The 14,997-nt window shown below is 39.5% G+C and overlaps 1 protein-coding gene across 1 annotated transcript; it reads left to right on the top strand.

Moving 5' to 3' along the window:
• Nucleotides 1-2,875: 2,875 nt before the first annotated feature.
• ndufc1 (NADH:ubiquinone oxidoreductase subunit C1) lies at nt 2,876-13,015 on the top strand. Its single transcript, XM_085788795.1, has 4 exons — nt 2,876-3,028; nt 4,811-4,914; nt 11,620-11,691; nt 12,916-13,015. The coding sequence occupies exons 1-3, from the start codon at nt 2,983-2,985 to the stop codon at nt 11,677-11,679; spliced, it is 210 nt and encodes a 69-aa protein (XP_085644921.1). The 5' UTR covers nt 2,876-2,982; the 3' UTR covers nt 11,680-11,691; nt 12,916-13,015.
• The last annotated feature ends 1,982 nt before the right edge of the window (nt 13,016-14,997 follow it).

Here is a 14,997-nt window from a genome sequence, read left to right on the forward strand (position 1 = left end):
CAGTTTAAATGCACATACCCCCCCCCCCCCACCCACCGTGACCCGAAGTGTGTGACGCTACTTCCGGTGCACTGCAAAAACCCCAAATCTTTCCAAGAATATTTGTCTTATTTCTTGTCCAAATGTCTCATTTCTAGTCAAAACTAATCTCTTTCCACTTAAAATAAGACTCATCACCTAAAAATTAACTTGTTTTTAGATCATTTTCACTTGTTTCAAACAAATTTTCACTTGAAATAAGTAGAAAAATCTGCCAGTGAAAGCAAGTTTTTTGTGCTTGTAATAAGAAAGAAAAACTTGCTCCACTATCAGATTTTTCTACTTATTTCAAGTGAAAATCTGCTTGAAAGAAGTAAAAAGTGTCTAAAAACAAGCTACTTTTAATGTGATGAGTCTTATTTTAAGTAGAATGAGATTGTTTCGACTAGAAATAAGACAAATGTTCTTGGTAAGAGTTTGAGTTTTTGCAGTGGTTACATCAATAAAACCTGCTAAACACCGAAATAAAAGGCAAAAATGGCTCCAACACAGATGTTTTTCAAAAGCAATAAAACAAAATACCGGAAATAAATTTGTTTCTCTCTTCAAAGTGAATGAACTGCTGTTTAGGTGCAGATGAGGTTTTTTGTTTTGATAAACAGTGCAAGCAATTGAAAATTTAACAGCTGTAACATCTAAGTTACTGTTGTGGTCTTGGTTGAGCTTGTGTGTAGGCCTACAATAAGTCAAAACTAATTTTAAATGTGTTAGGCTATATGCAGGGCGGCTGTCTATTTTGTGTGAAAAGAACAAGAAATAGGGATATTGTAGCCTATACACTGCAAAAAATCAAATATCTTATCAAGAATATTTGTCTTATTTTTAGACAAAATGTCATTTCTAGTCAAAACAAATCTAATTATACTTAAAATAAGACTCATCACATTAAAAAGCAGCTTGTTTTTAAACACTTTTTACTTCTTTCAAGCAGATTTTCACTTAAAATAATCTGATAGTGGAGCAAGTTTTTCTTTCTTATTACAAGCACAAAAAACTTGCTTTCACTGGCAGATTTTTCTACTTATTTCAAGTGAAAATTTGTTTGAAACAAGTGAAAATGATCTAAAAACAAGTTAATTTTTACATGATGAGTCTTATTTTAAGTGGAAAGGGGTTGTTTTGACTAGAAATTAGACATTTTGACAAGAAATAAGACAAATATTCTTGTTAAGAGTTTTTTTGGGGAAAAGGTTTAAAAGCATTTAAAAGAGGGGCCTTAAGATTGTTTAAAAAAAGATAAAAAAGAAAGAAAGAAAACTGTTGCTATTCTCTGTATCCAGTCTCATTGAGCGGTTGATTGACTCTTTAGTCCTGTCAGGAAAAAGTGAGTTTCACAACGGGGAACCTGTTACAAAAGTCTGAAAGCAATAGGAGACAGTAAGTACTTGAGGGAAACAGGTTTGTTGGACAGGGTTTAGTTTTATTGTTAATATTATTACGTATTACTTTTTATTTTTGTCACTTATCCTAGCTGCTTGCCTTGTAGGCTACCACTCTCCAGTCCAGTAGGTGGCGGCAATGCACCTGTAAGCTCGATACCAGCCGCCAATCAATATCCAAGAAGCCCCATGAGACTTATCATATCATCCAGTTCCATATTGATTTCTGATCCTTTCAAAACATTCAAATAGGTGTAATCCTCAATGAAAAAAAACAAAACAGAGTTTTTGGTGAATAACCTCATTATCATTAGCCTACAAAATATTATATAGCCTGCACAAGTGTCGACATGCCAAATCCCCACCTTCATGGCTTGCACTTATGAAATCTCCTACAAAAATGTTTGAAACAAATGGCTAAATAATCCCCATGCAGATAAATAGTAGGCTACACATAGCAAATCTTAACCTGTCCTAAACCTCTTTTAATTGTTCTTTTATTTATTTTATCTCCTATTTTCTCTTTTTTTTTTTTTTTAAATCTAAGATCTTTCATCTAAGAGCATATATTAGCTATTTTTATATGTGAGGTGTGAATTTAATTTATACCTAAAATAACTGCTTATCTTGAGTTATGTAATTTGTGGCATGTTTAGAAATAAAAATAAAATAAAAAAGATCCATGAAAAGTCCACTGCCCTTGATATTCCAGCACTAAGACCCACAGACCAGAACTACTGTACCTTTATAGCAGTTGTCCTACTGTGATTTCCTTTACACATATAGCCTACTTGTGTCTATGTTTATTTCATTTTATTTTATTTTTGTTTGTTTGGTTGGTTTTTGGTTTTTTCAAGTGTGTTTTTTTTTTTGTTTGTTTGTTTGTTTTTTTAGTGGAGGGGTGGGGGTGGGTTGAACATGCAATACTGTGACTACCTGTACTACACTTGTCAATACCTGCATACATTTTTTTTCCATGATTATCCCAAGAAAGAAGGAAAATGTTACTTTTTTAGTAAATCTGTTTTTATTTTTTGCAAAATTTCATATTCATAAAAGTAAATTTTCTAAGAAAACCCCTTGCTTTTATGTTTTTCAAAAAGAAATGGAACTTTATTTTAAGCTAATCACCAAATCAGCAAATGAAAAGGCTACTAAAACCATAGACCTTTGTAATATGTATAACCTTGTTGTATAATGAACATCACCCCTGGCACATGTTCTTTGTGTTTTCATTGTATACTGTTCCCTGTATACTATTTGTACCTGTCAACTTCTTTTAAATAAAGCTGTTGATTTAAAAAAAAAAAAAAAAAACCTGCGTAAAAAATCAGTAAAAAGAATTTGAAAAGAAAGAAGTCCTGTCAGGAAATTGAATGTGCCACACTCCCGCCGGTAGGTGGCGGCAATGCTCCACTAAGATGGATGACAGCCGCCATTTTGAATCCAACTGGAGAAGAAGACGTCCTGCCAGGCTTTGTAATCAACCCAGAGCGACTGGATCGATCCAGACTGGGAAGCTGCTGCTGCTGCTGCTGGGACCTCATCTTCATCTTCAGTTAAAATGGTTTTCCCTCGGTTATTAGTCCGGGCTGTTCTCCACAGCAAAGGTAAGATGATAAAACTGACTTTAGTTTGTTTTCTGGTGTTCAGAGGTCTGTGTTTAATCTCCTTTTTACAACGTGAGGAGCTGTGTTTGTTGTGAAGTCTGACCTTAGCTTAGCTTAGCATGTAGCATCGGAGTCACTAGCACCGCTTGTTGTTCTTTTTACAGTCTATGGTTGTTACCCAAAGACACACAGACATTATTGTTGTGTAATTACAGACTTTATTAGTCCCACATAATAATACTATATTATACTATACTGTATTATATTATTACTACAGCAGGCATGGAGGAGGTTTCCTTCTGTAGCCACACCACCAGTTCACTTCTACCACCGCAGTGAAGTTAGTTTGAAGTTGGATATTTGACAGACATTCGCTCCTTCTCAATAAAAATTCATATAAAATATTAAATGATAATGATGATAATAATAATAATAATAATAATGATAATAATAATAATACATTTTATTTATAAGCGCTTTTCCAGAAGCTCAAAGATAAATTCAGTTAAGAACACAAGACATATAAATTCAGTTAAAAGCAGCAAAGACAGTAGAAAACATAGAAAACAATATAAAACACACACAGAAATTATGTATTAAAAATGTGTTCAAATGCAATAAAAACCGGTGCGTGTCATAGAGGAGGCTTAGCTCTTCTATCCTGTGTTGATTTTGAGCCAACAGGTCACATGACCTGGGAGTTATTGAGCTCTAACGCTCATATTTACTGTATAAAATAAATTTAAATATATAAAATAAAATATATTAAAAATTCATGTGACCTCAAAATCAACACAGGATGGTAGAGCTAAGCCTCCTCTATGACACACACCTGTTTTATTGCATTTAAACACATTTAATATTTTATATGAATTAGGGTTGCAAAGGGGTGGAACATTTCCAGTAAATTTCCGGAAAATTTCCAGAAACTTTCCATGGGAAGTTAAGCTGGGGAATTTTGGAAATATTCCAAATTGTAAACTTTCCATGGGAATTATGGAAATGTATGGGAATTTATGGGAATTAACTGGAAATTGGAGGTAATTTAAACAAACTGTATCATATCTAAACATAAATGTAAATATTTAGTTTTGTCATAAGCAGACATTCATGCAAAATAATACAATTAGAAAACATTTCAACAGATTTATTTGTGAGTAGAACTTTATCAAGTTGTAATTCTTGTATGAACAATCAATTATTTTACTGAACAACAAGAACATGAATGTTGAGTAAAATATTACTACCCCTCACCAATCAATTTTGTAAATTTCGGATTTATTCCCGTTTATTCCCATATATTCCCGTAAATTCCCATGGAAAGTTTCCAACTTTGAAAATTCCCGAAATTTTGCAACCCTAATATGAATTTTTTAAATATATTTTATACAGTAAATATGAGCGTTAGAGCTCAATAACTCCCAGGTCATGTGACCTGTTGGCTCAAAATCAACACAGGATGGTAGAGCTAAGTCTCCTCTATGACACACACCTGTTTTTATTGCATTTGAACATAATATATGTAATATTTTATATTAATTTTTAATGTATTGAGAAGGGGCGAATGTCTGTCAAATATCCAACTTAAAACTAACTTCACTGCGGTGCTTCTTCATAGTGTCTAACTTCTCCCCCATTAGAGTTAACAGTGAGTGATCCAGTGATCCGTGGTTAACTTAACTTACTGGTCTTATTTCCTCTCATGACTGTTAAGCTGAAGGGAATAAGGGAATAATGGATATTTCTCATTAAAACCTTGTGATTTGTGATTTTCCTCCTCAGTTGGGTCCCGTTCTGTGTTTACGAGCTCCAAGCCGGACCCTGTCAACCCCAACTGGCTGCGAGTCGGCCTCGCCTTGGGGACATCTGCTGTCGTCTGGGGCCTGGTAAGTAAAGTAACCACTTCATTTCATTATGTTGTTTGAGTTAGTATATGAGTAGGGGTGTCACGATTATAACGATTATTGTCAGAGAAATAATCAGTGTTACAATAATCACGATTATTCTGCATTAATTAATTCCACAACACTATGAATGTGTAAAATCAAATATAGTCAAAATATAATTACAGTACTCATTGTTTACACAAAATATTTCAAGTATCTATTAATATATGACCATTTATTAATCCCCAGAGGAAATGTTTTAAGTATTCAGGTCATGAATTGTCATCTATACCAAATGTTTGCGTTTATTTTAATGTTTTTTTGTTTTGTTTTTTAATTAGAAATGACACACTAACATTTAAATTCCTACCAATTGTCACGTTCCATGTTCCAGGAACTGGACAAAAAGTGGAGAGACAACTGAGTTTGGCAATTTTTAACAAAAAGAATTTATTAATGAACTTAAAGACAACTCGAACCAAGACAAAACAAACCAACAAAACAAAGAAACAAAGAAACAAAAGAGTCCACAGGTGGAGCAGGGCTTCCACCCCAGCCGGAGTCTAGAGAGAGAGTGAATGTCCAGTGCTGAGCCTTTCTGCTCGGCCAGGCCACACCCCACCAGGTGCCATTCATCAGCCTGATGAACTGGCTGATGAGCTGAACTGGCTGATGAGCTGCTGCAGAAACTCCTCCAGCCATCACACCCCCCCGGCCAAGACAGAGGTACCACCTCTGACCTCCGACCCTGCAAGACACATACAGTACCAGAGAAAAAAAACACAACGTCCAATCCAATACACTACCTACATCTAGACAAATCCATAACCCAACACGACTGCCAGGTCACAGTCCAGGTAAGCACCTTATCAAACAACATGCAATGCAGAACCCCTCCCTCCTCCCCATTACCTCACCAACACCCCCAAACCCAATGACTCCGCAACTGTGGATCCAGAAGAAGCATCTTTAAGAGCACATACGGATGGGAGCCCGGCCTGGACAGAAGCAGAGAGAAAAGTACATAGCACAACATATTATGACAAAGGAGCACGTGACAAAGTATCCGCCACCAGATTATCCCTGCCCTTAATGTGACGGATATCCAAATGATAGGGCTGCAAAAACAAGGCCCACCGCATCAACCTCTGATTCGGATTCTGCAATGAACGCAAAAAGGTTAGTGGATTGTGGTCAGTATAAACAATCAAAGAAGAACCTGACCCAATATAGACATCAAAATGTTGGAGGGCCATGACCAATGCGAGGGCTTCTTTTTCGATTATTGAATAGTTACGCTGGTAATTTTTAAACTTCTTAGAGAAGTAACTAACAGGTCTCTCAACCCCCCTCTCCTCCACCTGTAACAACACAGCCCCAGCTCCAGCATCACTTGCATCCACCTGCAACTTGAAGGGGCGATCCAACCTAGGAGCAGCAAGCACTGGAGCTGATGACAACAAGTCCTTCAACTGGTTAAATGCCTGTTGACAGATGGGAGACCAAACATATTTAACATTACCTTTTAACAAGTCAGTTAGAGGAGCACCCACAGAAGCAAAATTGGGACAAAACTCCCTGTAATAACCAGCCATTCCCAAGAAACGTAACAATTCCCTCTTTGTCGTTGGAACAGGGAAGTCACGGATCGCCCTGACCTTTCCCTCAATGGTACGCACTTCTCCTTGCCCCACCACCTTCCCCAAATAGGTCACGGTGGCCTTGGCAAATTCACATTTTGCCAGATTAACCGTTAGCTGTGCCCAAAGTAGCCTGTCAAACAAAGCCTTCACCTGCTCCAAATGTTTCTCCCATGTATCACTATATATCACAACATCATCCAAATAGACTGCACAACCCTCCAGCCCCCGAACCACCTTATTCATTAATCTTTGAAAGGTGGCTGGAGCGTTGCGCAACCCAAACGGCATCACGGTATATGAATACAAACCAGATGGAGTCACAAATGAACAAATCTCCCTTGCTCTCTCAGAAAGTGGAACCTGCCAATAACCTTTAAGAAGGTCGAACTTACTAACATACTTGGCAGACCCCACCTGATCGACACAATCATCCATCCTGGGAAGAGGGAAGGAATCAGGTTTTGTCACAGCATTAATCTTCCTAAAGTCAGTACATGGCCTAAATGTGGAATCCGGCTTGCTGACAAGAAGACAGGGAGATGACCAACTAGAAGTAGAAGGCACAGCAAGACCATTTTCAAGCATATAATCTACCTCTGAATCCAATATCTGTCGCTTTTCAGGGCTAACCCGATAGAACCGCTGGGCGATGGGTTTTGCATCCCCCACCTCAACATCATGTTCTATCAAGTTAGTACATGTAGGAGTATCAGAGAAAAGACCTGGATATGCTTGAATAAGACCAACCAGTTGATTCCTTTTATCCTCATCCACCTGCCCAAGCAGCGAATCCAACTTGGCCAAAGTTTCCGAATTTTTAAGTCGAGGTTGCAGCACCACATCACCAGACATCTCTTCCTCCTGCTCCGTACCGGCCACCAAAACAGGGTTATCTGGAACCACAACATCAGAAACATCACGTGCAAAATATGGTTTGATCAAATTAACATGACAGACCTTAACTGATTTTCTTTTATTTGGCATCTCAATCAGGTAGTTTTGCTCTGAAACCCGACGAACAACATTACAGGGCCCAAAAAACTTAGCCTGAAAAGGTGATTCAATCAATGGCTGCAAGACCAAAACCTGGTCTCCTGCACAGAACTCACGTCGCTCTACTTTGCGGTCAAACAGCTGCTTCATTTTCTTTTGAGCCATTTGCAAATTTTGTTTCGCCAATTTCCCAGCCTCATAGAGCCTATGTCTAAACCCATTTACATAAGAAATCAGATTCTTTGGGGGATCAGACGCAACCCACTGATCACTAATGACAGACAAGGGACCCCGAACAGTGTGAGCAAAGACCAGCTCGTTAGGACTGAAGCCTGTACTCTCTTGTACAACTTCTCTGGCCGCCAACATGAGCCATGGTAAGCCGTCCTGCCAGTCTGCCTTCAACTCAGTGCAATAAGCACGCAGCAACGATTTCAAATGCTGATGAAAACGTTCAAGGGCCCCCTGACTCTGTGGGTGATACGCAGAGGACATATTATGAGTGACATTAAGTTGTTTAAGAACCTGGGAGAACAGCCGAGAAGTAAAGTTTGACCCTTGGTCTGTTTGTATAATTTTGGGAATTCCAAACACAGATATAAACTCAGTAATGGCTTTCACCACAGACCTGGTTGTGATCGACCGCAGTGGATAAGCAGCTGGATATCTGGTGGATTGACACATTATTGTTAACAAATAGGAACAACCAGACCTGGACCGAGGAAGCGGCCCCACACAATCAACTAACAGATGACCAAAAGGCTGACTCACTGCAGGGATCGGATATAACGGTGCAGGTTTCAGAGTTTGATTTGGTTTACTAGTAACCTGACACGTATGACATGTTTTTATATATTTAGAAACATCACGCTTCACACGGGGCCAGAAAAAATGCTGTAGCACCCGATGGTAGGTCTTTTTGACCCCCATATGACCAGCAACCTTATCATGTGCTGTCCGAATTACTGATGTTCTAAATTTTTCAGGTAATACCACTTGCACAATGGGATCCCCGCTAAATCCATCACCATGAGGAGCCCAAATCCTACACAGCACGTCATCATGGAGTACATAACCCTGTTTAATGTCCCCCACCTGACAGGAAGGCACCACCAAATCATACAGGTCTTTCAATGATGGATCCTTTCTCTGCTCCTGCGCCAAGTCTACATGAGAAACACAAAGATCATCTGGCACGACAAAGGAAAACTCTTTAACTTTGTCCATAGTTACCCCATCATCAGGCAGAGATGCAGCCATGGCCCGAGTCACAGCACACACTGTGGATGGTTCCAACTCAACTGCTTGCTGTGACAGCCCCCCTGGTACCACCACTGGGCCATGTGCAGCGCCCCCTGCAGAGTTTAAAGAGGAATTACATGAGAGATCTGTTGACTCAGGTTCTGTCACTGGAGAATCGACTCCCCCAGGAGGAACTGGATAGGGAAGACATGTCAAATGTGGCTGCTGAACCGTATCTTGGGGGGTTTGTACTAGTACAGGTCTTTCATCATCTGGCCACATACGACCATCAGGTACCAGGTCATTCCCCAAGATGATGTCCACTCCCCTCACTGGGAGCTCGGGACGCACAGCCACCTCCACATTCCCCTGGAAGAAACCACAGGACAAGAACATTTTATGCACCGGAACAAAAAGTGTTTGTAAAGCCAGACCTCTGCAGGGCACACAACCCCCTGTGTCTGACTGTAGAGAGAAAGGCAAAATGGCCTCCCTCACAAACGTGTGCATAGAACCTGAATCTCTCAACACCTTCACGGGGACTTCCATATCTCTCTCGTGTAGCCTGACAAAACCATCTGAGAGGAATATATGGTAACCTGATTCCACCTCTGCCCCATCCATGGCTTGAACCTGCATTGGCGCCACCAATCCAGCTGACTTTACCTGACCAGGATTAACTCTACCACTACGTGTAGGGCATTCATTTTTCCAGTGCCCTTTTTGTCGACAATAATGACACACTTCAGGCCCACCTTTACTGTTAAAGGGTTCTGACCTTGGAGCCCTAGATGTTGTCTGAGAGTGTCCCCCACTAAAGTGTGCTCTCTCATTAAAGTGTGCCCTTTCATTAAAGTGTGCTCTCTCAGTGTTAAATCGCTCTCCAAATATACGTCTGTGTGTTAGTACATATTCATCAGCTACAACTGCTGCTTCACTTGGAGTGGAAACTTTACGTTCAGTGATGTACGTGGCGATGTGTTCTGGTACAGTCTGTTTAAACTGTTCCAATATTACTAGATCACACAACTCTGGAAAAGTCTCCACATTATCTGCCTTACACCAACGGTTAAAGTGCAGAATCAAATCCCTTACAAATTCCACATGTGTTTGTTTTCCCGTTTTCCTCCAGCCTCTGAACTTTTGTCGGTACGCTTCAGCCACAAGTTCATAGGCTTTTAGTACCGCCGCTTTTACCTTTTTGTAGACCTTGCAGTCCGCCACCGACATAGAGGAATACACCTCCTGTGCTTTTCCTGTAAAGACACACTGCAACATTAGTGTACGCTCCTCATCCGGCCAACCTCTAACATCAGCCACACGTTCAAACAGCCACACGTTCAAACATTGCAAAAAATGTCTCAACATCCTTTTCCTCAAACTTTGGCATTAATCTCAAATGTTTAGTGACATCAAAACCAGATTCCCCCCTGATGGCCCCAACCGGAAGTTTACCCGCTGAAATCAGCCCCAACTTATTCTGCTCCACTTCCAGTTTCATTTGTTCCACCTTGTACTTCATTTTTTCTAACTCCTTTTCATGTTCAAATTTCAACATTAACAATTCCTTTTGCTGTTCAAAGGTTAACCCCGGCACAGAAGTAGTAACCCCACTCTTACCATCATCGACCATCAGGACTCCTTCCTCTTGCAGATTTGCCTGTACAATACTCATGATGGTCTCCCTTGTACGTCTGGCATCCACCGCAACCGAATAATGGTGTGCCACCTTGAGAAGCTGCTCCTTCGTATATTGCTCTAGTAACCCATAAGAGGGACATTTAATGAAATCCTCAACACTGGCAGCCATACCTGAACCCAACCCAACAGTCTAGATAAACAATACAGAATGTGGCGCCCCCACTGGGTCCCCCCTACTAACTGCCTAACCAAAACCTACTTACACTCAGCCCTAGTCTTCAGTGGCATTGCTGAGTTCGCCAAGGGCCCTCCCAGGATACCACCCAAAACAGTAAAGGCAAAAAAAAACTGCAGCAGAGCCTCTATTAGGGACTGCTGCTACACCTAACAGAGGGGAACACCAGTGAAAAAATTTGCCACACTTACTTTATCTCCAAACTCTGTACTTACCAACTCAGTATACGTCTCCACCAACCTGCATCAGCAGACCAACAATTCCTACCCAAAACACTGGCTTTAGACGAGCCCCCATTTTGTCACGTTCCATGTTCCAGGAACTGGACAAAAAGTGGAGAGACAACTGAGTTTGGCAATTTTTAACAAAAAGAATTTATTAATGAACTTAAAGACAACTCGAACCAAGACAAAACAAACCAACAAAACAAAGAAACAAAGAAACAAAAGAGTCCACAGGTGGAGCAGGGCTTCCACCCCAGCCGGAGTCTAGAGAGAGAGTGAATGTCCAGTGCTGAGCCTTTCTGCTCGGCCAGGCCACACCCCACCAGGTGCCATTCATCAGCCTGATGAACTGGCTGATGAGCTGAACTGGCTGATGAGCTGCTGCAGAAACTCCTCCAGCCATCACACAATTCAATGTTACGTTAGTTAAATGGACCAGTATCGGAGCATTTACCTTTATTTTTGCGCCACATCTGCCAATAAGGTTCCAACATCAAAGTTTTGTGAAAGTGACGGTATTTGGGAATCTTTATGATTACCGTAATTAATTGTGGCGTTTGATACCGCGATTAATTGTGAAAACAAGTAATCGCGACATCCCCAGTCTGTTTCTTTGCAGCAGCAACTTTAAATCAAAGACAAAGTTACCCAACAAAATGTGTTAGTCATCGACCAGCTGTTTGTGATATAACCAGTTGTTGTTGTTGTTGTTGTTGTCTCCCTGCAGCTCTTCAGGCAGCACAGCACAGATGTACACGAGTACAAAGTGAGGAATAATCTGGAATAATCCACCACACAGGTACAGTATGGGACTCCACCATCATTTTAATTACACTGAATTAAGCAATATTACCCGAGAGGGTGTGCTTTAACGTCATTTGAGCGCCTCGGTCCTGACCGCATCACCGAAGTGCTCAAATTCCGTTTAAGCACACCCTCGAGGGTAATATTGCGATTATACAACAATTACCAACAAAATAGAGCGTATAATTAAATCAATATTCATGTTGATGGACGTTTTGCTCTCAAAATGTAAAGTTTTTTGCGAGTGTGCTTCCCGTTTCCATGGAAATAAATGGGGTCTGACTAATAACTGAAACACAATCAGTCACGTCAGTAGACTCCTGTGTGTAATGGAACCTAGTTCACCTCTACAGCAAATAGTCCGAACCTTAGTAACGACCTAGCAACAGAAATGATTTTCTAGTCCCAGATGAGTGAACTCTGAGCTGACGTTAATGTTTTAACGCGGTCTCTGACTTTCCCGAACTAAATCAACACTGCACAAACTCGCCCAAGTTATAACAAAGATACCGTTTTTTTCCTTTCACAGATGTAGCTTCTACAACCGCAAACTCTGCATGTAAATGAAGTTATAGCGCTGTGTCGCCGACACAGCTGATAGAGAAAGACAAACGATTACTCCAGATTATTTAAAAGCCCAAAAGGTGCAAGCGAGAGAGAGAAACATACAGGTAATCACCTCCGTTTTATCCAATGAAAATATTCAGCTCCAGGCCATATTTTAAAAAACATATTCACCGCGATCACAACTCGTGTCTCTCCGACTTTGTAACGTTACACACATGGGAGGGAGACAATCCTCTCGGCTGTAACGGGGAAGTTTACAATATATTAACAAAAAATAAAATAACATAATTGTTCTATAAATGTGACTTTGGCAGCTGTCAGGAACAACCTACAGGAGGTCAGTGTAGTTTGTGATTTATTTTCACAAGTAATAAATGACGTTTCTGAAAATAAAAGGGGGAAAAGTCCATGTTGCCATGGAGATGTGTAAACAACATGACATGGCGAAGTAATATTCTCAGTGATGAGTCAGCCGTGCTGTAATGCTGATTTGAGCACGTTCTAAATGTCTTATTGACCAATCAGATTGCTTGGTCGGAACTACTTGTTGTATAACTGAACTTAATGTAGAGTTTACATCTTCTGTTCTATCTGTCAACCAGTTTGTATGAACTAATAAAAGATGATCCCTTGTGATTCTTGTCCTCTGCAGGAGTTCCTCGGATCCACCTGTTCCTCCACTTTCTATTTATGTTGTTCCAGATTCCACCTCCTGTATTCTTTCTAAAATAAAATCTATCATGTGAAATGGAGAGACGTCATCATCATTCTGTTCACATGAAAGTTAGTTAGTGAGTCTATTGTCTAGAGATGTCACGATTACTTGTTTTCACAATTAATCGCGGTATTAAATGCCGCAATTAATTTATCATAAAGGTTCCTAAATACCGTCACTTCCCAAAAAAGATTATGTCAGAACTGTATCGGCAGATGTGCACCAAAATAAAGGTTAATGCACAGATACTGGTCCATTTACCTGACGTAACATTGAATTGGTAGGAATTTAAATGTTAGCGTGTCATTTGTATTTAAAAAAACCCCCAAATAAATCAAAAAACGATTAAAATAAACGTAAATATTTGGTATAGATGACAATTTATAACCTGAATATTTCAAACGCTTCCCCTGGGGGGTTAATAATTGGTCTTATATTATTAGATACTTGAAATATTTTGTGTAAACGATGGGTAATGTAGTTATATTTTGACTATATTTGATTTTACACATTCATAGTGTTGTGAAATTAATTAATGCAGAATAATTGTGATAATCGTAATACCGTGATTATTTCTCTGACAATAATCGTACCAAGAACATTTGTAATCGTGACATCCCTACTATTGTCCCTTTTTGAGAAATTCATTTTCACAGGTTCTGTACACATAGGTAAGTCGTGCCTTTGCTTGCATACAACAGCAACACTGCAAAACATTCACTTTAACGGTTGGGGATAAACTAACCACGACCATCAGATGCCGTTAATATGATGAAATCACAGTCTTCATCATCTTACTTGTCTTCTTGTACCAGTTGATTTGCACACAGCTGATTGACATTTTTGCTAAAGGTTTAATATGTAGGAATGGGCTCTATGCACAGCTCCACCACTTCCTGGATTTAACGCTGCTCCTTTATTTCCTGTCTTACATTATTGGTGTCTGTGTGTGTCTGAGTAGTCACAATGGTCACACACACCTGGATTCATCAGTTTGTCCAATAATGTAAACCACTACGGACTGCAACAGTCCGTTGTCATGGATACATGACAACAACTTCCAGACAGACAGACAGACAAACAAAGCTTATATACATGTAGGCTATACAGTACACACAAATATATGCAAATCATAGAGGTTTGTAATACTCTGTAATACTCCAGAGTTTTTTTAATAGCTTTTCTGTCTTTCTATATATTCAAGTTCTACCGAAAACAAATAGACACAACGATACTCATAAAATAAACTAAAAGTCGACTCACTCAAGTCTTCCTGTTAACTGTTATGGTTCTGTTATTCCACAAGGTGGAGCTATCTATGCGGTGTGAAGTTGTGGTTGTGAGTGAACATCATTTATCATCAGATAGAGCAGCTGTTATTTGTTTATGGAAGTCAGACAATCTGATTGAAGCCAGTTTAGTTATTTCAAAGTCACATCACTAGAATCGCCGTGAGGTTATTTTGACCTCTCGCTTCTTAAAATGCCTGTAACTCTGTTTGCGTAAAAACAGTATGTCTCCCAGTCGATGACTTCTCCTAAAAGTGCGTTCTACATCATATTATGTGTTTTCATGATTCTAGTATAAAAGAGAACGAAACAAAGAGTGATTTTACCTAGAACCGCCAAGAGGTCATTTTGACCTCCATTCATTCTAATGCAAAAATGCTAAATGTACTGCATTTATATAGACTAGCCATATATATTATATAGCCAGCCAGACACACAGCTCATTTACACACACATACTTTACAAAAAATAACAATAGTCGTTGCTAGGCAACCAATATAGACGACTCATTAATTTTCTATTTTTCGAACAATGTGTGTATATAAAAATGTATAAAATTGATTTTCCAATCATTGCAATCAGGGCTAAATAATGTCCATTTAGTCACTCAGTTTGTCAGTTAGACAGTTAGTTATTTAGTTAGTTAGTCATTTTGACGTCATCCCACAACACAACACGAGTTCAGATATTAGAAAGTTGTCAAACAGTTAAAACAGGTGTCAGACAGATA

Source organism: Trachurus japonicus, chromosome 10, assembly GCF_045865225.1.
Source record: "Trachurus japonicus isolate A0001 chromosome 10, Traja_1.0".
Classification (NCBI taxonomy): Eukaryota; Metazoa; Chordata; class Actinopteri; order Carangiformes; family Carangidae; genus Trachurus; species Trachurus japonicus.

Excerpts from the sequence above, each read along its gene's own strand:
- ndufc1 (XM_085788795.1), top strand. The coding sequence starts at position 2,983 with ATGGTTTTCCCTCGGTTATTAGTCCGGGCTGTTCTCCACAGCAAAG. Across the intron at positions 3,029-4,810 it reads GGCTGTTCTCCACAGCAAAG|TTGGGTCCCGTTCTGTGTTT; the intron begins GTAAGATGATAA and ends TTTCCTCCTCAG. Across the intron at positions 4,915-11,619 it reads CTGCTGTCGTCTGGGGCCTG|CTCTTCAGGCAGCACAGCAC; the intron begins GTAAGTAAAGTA and ends GTCTCCCTGCAG.